This window comes from Garra rufa, chromosome 15 (assembly GCF_049309525.1).
Source record: "Garra rufa chromosome 15, GarRuf1.0, whole genome shotgun sequence".
Classification (NCBI taxonomy): Eukaryota; Metazoa; Chordata; class Actinopteri; order Cypriniformes; family Cyprinidae; genus Garra; species Garra rufa.
The window spans coordinates 12355506-12364809 of NC_133375.1; the positions used below are offsets into that span (position 1 = coordinate 12355506).

Genomic DNA, 9304 nt, shown 5'->3' on the forward strand with positions numbered 1-9304 from the left:
TCGGTGGAAAGGCCTAAGAGGAGTATTTCAAATTCCATTGCATGCGCTTTTTAGACATCCCTGAATAGCTGACTTCCTGTTAGGCGAAGCACTGACTTTGAGCATGAACGCTGTTCAGCCCGATGAGGTCTATATGTGTATGAATTTTGATAACTGTAGGTCATCCGGTGTGTGCTCCAGAGTCCCTGAAAAGTCGCAATTTTTAACGTGATGCCACGCCCCCCCCAGGTGGCCCCCCCATGTTAACGTTTGTCCGGCCCTGATGGCCGCAGGTTCCAATGTGTGTGCAAAGTTTCAAGAGTTTTCGTGTATGTTAAGGGCCCCAAAATGACCCAAAACATTGATGAAATAATAATAATAATAATAATAATAATCCTTAGAAAAACAATAGGGCCTTCGCCCTTTTGGGCTCGGGCCCTAATAAGAATCCTTAGAAGAACAATAGGGCCTTCGCCCTTTTGGGCTCGGGCCCTAATAAACGGAGCAATTCCAATAGGGTCCTCGCACTGTAGTGCTCGGGCCCTAATTATTCAACACCCTTGACCTGCAAGACATTTTGCTGCAGAGAACAACATTTAGTGAAAACAATTCAACAACGGCATCAGTAAACTATTAAAGAAAGTTTATTAATGCACTTTTGAGTAATTCTGATAACGTAAGTTGATGAATAATGGAAAAAAAAAAAATTGAATTGGCTCTAAACATTTATGTTCAAAATGATTCAACCTCTGAAAGTAAATTTGGTGTTGAATCTTTTATTCTTTAAAACCACCAATAAACACTGCCTGGAAGTGCTTAGATGCTTCTGTCACCTTTCTGCTGCAATCTTGGGCCATTTCTCCCCTGAAAAAGCTTTCAGATCACTGATAATCTTTGGTTTTTACTTTGCCACTGCTTGCTTCAAATTCAACCATGTATTTTCAATGAGAATTACATCTGGAAACTGAACAGGCCACTTAAAAACATTCTGTGACTGATCCCTGAACCAAGCGTAAGTAGATTTGAACGTATATTTTGGGGTGATTGTCCTGCAGGAAAGTCCATTGATTATTAGCTTCAGACTTTGCACAAAAGGCATCACAATGTTTGCCAAAATGGTCTGATACTTTAATAAATCAATGATATCCTTTGAATGGTCATGTTTTCCACTTCCACTTTGAATAATTTTGATTGCAACTGTAAATGTATGTAATATTCATAATATTCAATACTGTTGTCTTCAAATATTTTTAAAGTCTACTGCTGCATGTTTTTACACGCATTTATGATAACTGCTTTTCTGTTTAAACTTGTTGGTCATGTATTTAAATATATGTGAACCTGGACCACAAAACCAGTCATAAGTTTCAATTATTTGAAATTGAGATTTATAAATCACCTGAAAGCTGAATAAATAAGCTTTTTAATCTTTTTTGTTTGTTAGGATAGGACAGTATTTGGCCATGATACAACAATTTGAATAGCTGAATTCTGAGGGGGCAAAAAATCTAAATATTGAGAAAAATGCCTTTAAAGTTGTCCAAATGAAGTTCTTAGCAATGCATATTACTAATCAAAAATTATGTTTTGATATATTTACAGTAGGAAATTTACAAAATACCTTAATGGAACATAATCTTTGCTAAATATCCTAACGATTTTTGGCATAAAAGAAAAATCGATAATTTTGACCCATACAATGTATTTTTAGCTATTGCTACCATAGATTGCTACAAATAAACTCATGCTACTTAAGACTGGTTTTGTGGTCCAGGGTCACATATTCGTGTTGCACAATTGTAACGATGAAGTTGCAATTTAGTACATTTATACTAAAATCTAATACTGAATAACACATGGCTGTTACAAGTGCATATTCAATGTTGTGTTTTATAGCTAAAATTAGACAGGACATGTTTTATTTGTGTTTGTGATCTAAATCACGGTCCAGATTTGACTCTGGAGCAGTTTCTGAAGATAGTAGAGGAGTGCTGTCTTCACATGGTCAATGCTGTGAAACTCAGGTCTGTATCTTCTCTTAATAAAGAACTGTTTAGCTTTGGTCAAATTTTATGTATGACACTGATTTATAAAAAAACAAAAACAAACAAGGCTTCTGTTTTTCAGGTTGTTTATGATGGCTGATGGAGAATTGCAGGATATGGAGTACTTTTTTACTATCCTGCCCAATGCCTTCAGTGACTCAGATGCATTCAAAACTAGTGTTGTTGGTACGAATATGTGTTTCTTTCAGGTCCATAATCACCATATCCACCTATCATAAATTGCCCAATTTAAGATTTCTGTGGTCAGAGTCATGAAAAATCTTAAGAAACAAGTTAAGAAAGCTATTCTGTTGTATTTTAGACATAAGAGTGTAAGAGTGACGTAAGAGTGCTGTTATTCCTTGTCTAATACAGTAGATTTCAAATTTTAAATCTTACCAATACATTTGTCCATGTTAAGTAAAAAAATGTCATTATGTATTATTCATAAGACCCTTGAACTGAACCACTTTCTTTCTCTCTTTTTAGGTCTGTTAATGCGCCAGATGCTGCTGGCTTACAACAAATTGTCCTTTAGTCAGGTGTATAAGTTGTACAAGTCCCTGCAGCAGTATTGCCGTCGTAGCAATCAGCGCGAACTGTCCGCTCTGCCGGCCGAAGACATGGAGCTGACGAGCAATGAGGATCCCAGCACTGACCACATAGACAAAGTCGAGCTGGACACGCCATCTCTACACCAGTCCGAACTGAGGTCAGAGGGAATAATGTGTTACTCATATTATAAGTGAAATCAGGGTTGTGTTAATTAAATAGGAATGGACATAAATGGGAGTTTATTTTTTGTTTTCATCAGATCTGACGAGACCCAAGGTCCTTTATCTCAAAAACAAGCAGAATACTTTCTTGCACGACAGGTTTGTTACAGAGTCAGGAGTTTGTGTTTCCAGTGAGTGCAATATTTGCACCCTGGAATTGATTTTTAGGGGTGTTTTTTTTAACCTTCATATAGGCTTTTTTTATGATTACCTTATTAAATATGACTGTGTTGTCGTAATCTATCTAGTTTGTTGTGCTGGGGCATTTTTTGCCTCAGTATCTTGAATTTATGGGGCAGTTTTCTTATTTTCGTTGGCATTTTTTGATATAAGCTAGAAAAGACTGAAATTTTCTGAACACATTTTACACCATATAATTGTCACCATGTTTTTTTTCTCAGGTATATCTCCTTAAGAACAATGAAAACAAAGCCATGTCGCCGGCTAAACTACAGGACGAGCTCAACAACATTCTCAAATTCAATCCTGACTTTGCTGAAGCGGTAAGCTGAAATCCTTCCTTTTAAAAAGAGATATTTAATCTGATTTTAACATAACTGAGCCTCTCGCTGTCTCTCCACAGCATTACCTCAGCTATCTGAACAGCGTGCGAGTGCAGGATATCTACATCTCCACTCACAGCCTGCTGCACTACTTTGACCGCCTCATTCTTTCTGGTGGAGAGGGGAAGAGCAACGGAGATGAAGGCTACGGCCACAGTTTGCGTTATGCTGTTCTAAATCTGGCAACCTTGCATTGTCGCTTCGGACACTAGTGTGTATTAGTCGTTTAGATTATGTTTAGAGCATTGCGTTGTGTCAGGTGCATTTTTCTGAAATGCACTGTAACTGTTTTCTGTGCTTGTGTTTGTGCAGTCAACAGGCTGATTTTGCTCTGCTGGAAGCGATCCGCATTGCACAGGAAGCAAATGACCACGTTTGTCTTCAACACTGTCTGGTAGGATCAGTTTCTTTGTTCTTTGTCACCATTAATATATGCAACAGGGATGCGTTGCTATTAAAATTCAGGTTGATGAGCTGATAATTATTTTCATGGCCAGTAACTAGTAAATAGTCAGTATTCAATTTCTATATTAATTAGTCTAAATAAATCTAAAATAAACACTAAAAAGGTGAATTACAGCATTATGTAAAATATGAAAAAAAAAGAATATTTAAAATATATATTTAATATGAAATTATATGTTATATATAACTATTTTTTTGAATTAGTAGTGAATATTTAATTAAATTATGCTTTAATTGTGTTTGACAGCAAAGGTAACCCATCAGAGAGAGCTATGCTATGTCATAATTATTCAACCACTGTTCAATTTGTATGGTGGGGAACAAAATTGTCTTTAAAACACAATTTAGCCTTTAGAAACTCTATTAAAAGACAGAATTAGCTTGAGCTGCTACACATACATAAACTTAGGCTGTGCATGTGCTGAAGTTGAGTAGCAAAAATGGCCAAGTCAACAAAAGCTATATAAAGTTTCTCAAAAGCCATATAGAGAAGATTAGTTATTATATTAGGAAGTGTAAGGTTACTTGAACACTTCAAGAAAGAAGAAAAAACATCCAATGTACAGCCAATAACTTGCAAGGTGATGCAATGAAAAGAGGAAAAACATTTCAATGCAGAGTATAAGAAGAACACAAGATAACTTTGGCCTTCATGTTCTGGCGTCTTGCCGAATAACTTGTTCAAGCGGAACAAAAAGGCTGAGTTGAACATGCTAAAATACATTTGGATAGAGCTGTGGAGTTCTGGGAGAATGTTTTATGGAGTGATGTGACCAAACTTGAACTTTTTTGATCTGTGGATCAGCGGTATGTCTGGTGCAAAAAAAGGCAAAGTTTTTAAGCAGAAGAGCACCATCTCCATCATCAAACTTGGTCCTGTTATGGGGTTGTTTCACTCTAGCAGGAAGTGGAAATCATGACTGTGTGAAGGAGATCACAGGTTCTTTGAAGTGTCAGGCCATTTTCACAAGAAATTGAGAAGCCTTTGGTGAATAGACTGAAGCTGATGATCAATGGACATTCCTGCAGGACAATCATCCCAAAATAAACATCCAAATCTATTTAGGCTTGTTTCAGGAATCAGTCATAGAATATTCCTGAGTGGCCAAGATTACCAGTGATCTGGAGGCTTGTTTTCAAGTGAGGAATGGGCCAAGACTGTAGTAGAGAAATGACAGAAGCTTCTAAGCACTTACAAGCAGCATTGGTAACACTTTATAATAACTATCCGTTATAACTAGTCAATAGATCATTAATAAACTGTTAGTTAATGGGTTATAAATGACTTGTTAAATAACAGTTAATAGTTTGTTAATTATTTATAACTGTGCCTTAGAGATAGCCAATAGCTAACTTACAAGCTGTTCGTTAGCAAGTTATAAATGACTTGTTAACTGTATTTTAAAGATTTATAACTATACCTAATAAATTAGGAATAGATCATGGACAAGCTGTTAGTAAACTCCTTACTAAAGATGTGTTAGTTTATATATATTATTGGGACTAGGGCTGGGTAAAAAATATCGATTCTCTGATTTTAATCGATCTTCAGTTTAACGCAACGCTTCAAAGAACCTGAAATCCCCGAATCGATTGTTAATGCGCGTGCTTCAGGTAAGAGGATATGAATATTCACCTCTAGTCCTGAAGGTGTCACCATCAGCTGCTTTTTTTGCAGAAAAATCTGGTGATCAAAAATTATTAGGCAGTAATTAAGAACTGTTAGTTTTATGGACAGTTAGAATGTTTTGTATACGCAGACAAGGGCTTTATGATTGGCCTGTTTTGAACGTTTTGAATTTAGAAAAACGTTTTATTTCTTAAACATGTTTGAAGTTCTTAATAGATTTCACTGTTGCACATTTACAGTCTTTTTTTTACAGTAATGTGCATTTTGGGGAAAACGTACAGAAGGACAAACATCACTGTAACACTTCACCGATCTGGACTTTATGGTGGTGTAGCAAGACTCAATCCTCTCCTCAGTGAAGACACATAAAACACACTTGAAATTTTCAAAAAAGCATCTAAAGGACCCTCAGACTTTGAGAAACAAGATTCTGTGGTCTGATGAACCTCGATTCTAAGCATTATGTATGGAGGAAACCCAGAAACTGCTCATCACCTGTAGAGTGCCATCCCAAAAGTAAAGTGTGCTGGTAGCAGCCTCATGCTGTGGGGCTTGTTTCAGCAGCAGGGACTGAGGGACTCGTCAGAGTAGAAGAAAAGCTCACTGCACCAAAATATTGACCAGTCCAGAGCATTCAGAACCTCAGACTGGGCAGAAGGTTCACCTTACAATAGGACAATGAACCTCAGCACACAGCAAGCAAGAGTGGCTTATAGACAACTCTGTGAATGTCCTTGAGTGGCCCAGCTACAGCCTGGTCTTGAACCCAATCAAACATTTCTGCAGAAACCTGTAAAAGGCTGCCAGACCCCATCCAAGTTGACAGAGCGTAAGAGGTAAAGAGGTGAGGAATGGCTGATAACTGCCAAATGTTGATGTGCAAACCTTGTTGCATCATACCTCAAAAGGCTTGAGACTTCAACTAAGTACTAAGTTAAGGGTATGACTACTTATCGCAATGTACTTAGTTTAGTTTTTTGTTTTGAATAAATGTATGAAGTTGAGACAGTTCTGTTCTTGCTTTGTCATTATGGTGTATGGAGTGTAGATTGATGATAGAAACAGTTTAACACAAGGCAGCAAAACATAACGAAACAGTGGGGTATGAATCAGAGGCGGACAGTAGTGAAGTATTTTTTTACTCTGCTTTAAAAGTACTTTAAGTGTTTTTCTTTAGAAAACTTTACTTCACAACATTCCAAAACATAATATTGTACTTTTTACTGCATTACTGTTCATATTAAATATCATTTAATACTTAATTACATAAGAAATCTTTTTTTTTTTTTTAAGATTTACTTATAGTGAAGTAAAAGTTTTCTAAAGAAAAACACTGATAAACTACAGATACTTTTTTTAATTTACTTGAGTAAAGTAAAAATACTACACTACTGTCCACCTCTGGTATGAATACTTTTGCAAGGCACTGTAACTCATCAGTGTGTTTGTGTGGCAGGGTGATGCTGGCCTCTGCAGAACTTCACTGGGACTCGTCTGATTTTGCGTCAGCTCTGCCGTTACTTTTACAGGCTCTTGCTCTGTCACGCCAGCACAACCTGCAGAGCTTGACCTCAGAGACGCTGTTACACCTGGCATTTACACAGGTACACCAACACATGAGACTCATTGAAATGTTTTTACGTACATCTGTGTGTTTGTTGTTTTTAAAAGATGAAAAAATTCACTAGGAATGTCTGATATTGATCATCTGTCTTCACAGCTGATGTTAGGGATCCCTGAGCAGGCTCTTGTACTGGTGCAGGACGTGTTGGAGTCGGTTTTGGCTCACGGGTCTCTGATAGACAAAGGCAGAGCTCTGCTGCTGGCTGCTCGCTGTCAGATGGCTTTAGCAGGAGCTGCTGCACAGGAACACAGACTGACTGGTACTGCCTGAGTCATGTTTGTCATCCATCTCTCTGTATTCACATCATAATAAATATATTTAAGTGATGTTTTTTCTTTCCTGCAGCTTTTGAACTAGCTGTGCACACTTTGGATGAGGCAGCTGTGTATTTCTCTCAGCTTGACTGTAAAGAGCGTATGAGAGACATACACTACTTACAGGCACGCTTGCATCACACTCTAGGCAACATCTCTCAACGTAACAAATGTGCCATGCTCTTCCGCCTGCTGGATCAGGAGCTGCCATCATCTGGAATGACTGTGGTCAATCGTCTTTAGGAAACCTCAGCTGCTGGGGTTCATGAACGACACAAAACATTGAATCCTGTACCCTCTCCATAATGGAAATAAATGTTATTTTGTTTGTAAAAACTATTTTCTGACTGATTTATTTTACGTGCAGAGATGAAGAAAGCGAATTTGCATCAACAACAACTAAATACATTCTGAAGCATTTTAAGTGTCAGGCTCATTTGTGACCCTGGACCACAAAACCAGTCATAAGGTTAAATTTTACAAAACTGAGATGTATGCATCATATGAAAGTTCAATAAATAAGCTTTCCATGGATGTATGGTTTGTTATGATAGGACAATATTTGGCCGAGATACATCTATTTGAAATCAGAAATCTGAGGGTGCAAAAAAATCAGAATACTGAGAAAATCACCTTTAAAGTTGTCCAAATTAAGTTCTTAACAATGCATATTACTAATCAAAAATTACATTTTGATATATTTATAGTAGGAATTTTACAAAAAATCTTCATGGAACATGATCTTTACTCAATCTCCTAATGTTTTTTGGCATAAAAGAAAAATCAATAATTTTGACCCATACAATGTGTTTTTGGCTATTGCTACAAATATACCCCAGCGACTTAAGACTGGTTTTGTGGTCCAGGGTCACATTTAAAGTTGTTTGGATTTTAAATGCATCCTCCAAAAATACATACTTGCTCACGTCTTTAGCATCCAATTGCTGCCAAACAAGTAAACTATTCATTCAGAATTTTTGCAAACAAATGAGTTTCGTTTCAGTGATTCGGAATAGCTTGCCAGCATAATCGTTATGAAAAACTTCACGGTGTGTTCACACGGGGCGCAAGCGTCAACGCTTAACGGAAGGCGTGGCTGACGTTTATGGTCATAGCAGCGTCAGCCAATGAAATGCTGCTCTTGAACAGGATAAACGTGATTGGCTGCCGCCTGGCCACTGTATTTGCATAGAGCGATCTGATTGGCTGACGCGGCGCTTCACTGGCGTTGCTCGCGGCAGAAGTTGAAAATTTCTCAACTTCTGCCGCGAGCAACGCGAGTGAAGCGCCGCCGACGGATCCACAATTCCTTTCGGCAAAGCTTGACGTCACCCATTCAAAGTCAATGGGAAGCGTTGACGCTTGCGCCCCGTGTGAACACACCGTCACACCTGCTGCCAATGATCTACACCTTCAAACTGCTGATGATCCAAGATGAAGATGTAATAGGTGTGTGCTCTGAGCCACAGTAAGCAATCATTGGGCCTGGTGCAAACTGTTCAAAATGTTAACAGCTGAAATGCCCCTCAGTTGAAATCATGTATTGGTTTCCTGGTCCAGAGCTTCAGTGGTTAAAACTGTTTGCAACAGCTGGGAAGCCCTCTATAATCAAGACTGACATCTAAATACTGGGAGTCCTACAATAAAACACAGAGAGTCACACATGGAGTACAAGCTATTAATGTGCACAAGAGTTGAAAACACTGACGATACATGTGATTAGATTTTAGATCATTTAATAATTTTATATATGGAGACCTTAAAACCTTTTTTTTTTTTTTTGACAGCAGATGATGCAGATGAAATAAACAATGCTCGCGGCAAATTAAACTGGTTTGATTGAAAATGGTTGACACAAGCTGTGTTTTCAAAAGCACATTACAAGCATCCCAAACTATCAGGGCTTGC

General features: G+C 37.8%; 1 protein-coding gene across 1 annotated transcript; it reads left to right on the forward strand.

Annotated features, from left to right (window-relative positions):
• Positions 1-210: 210 nt before the first annotated feature.
• On the forward strand, positions 211-7652 carry LOC141287646 (anaphase-promoting complex subunit 5-like). Its single transcript, XM_073819797.1, has 12 exons — positions 211-228; positions 1876-2003; positions 2107-2210; positions 2514-2736; positions 2839-2899; positions 3202-3303; positions 3384-3574; positions 3676-3757; positions 6206-6294; positions 6834-7062; positions 7179-7341; positions 7428-7652. Exons 1-12 carry the CDS (start codon positions 211-213, stop codon positions 7637-7639), a joined length of 1602 nt encoding a protein of 533 aa, XP_073675898.1. The 3' UTR covers positions 7640-7652.
• The last annotated feature ends 1652 nt before the right edge of the window (positions 7653-9304 follow it).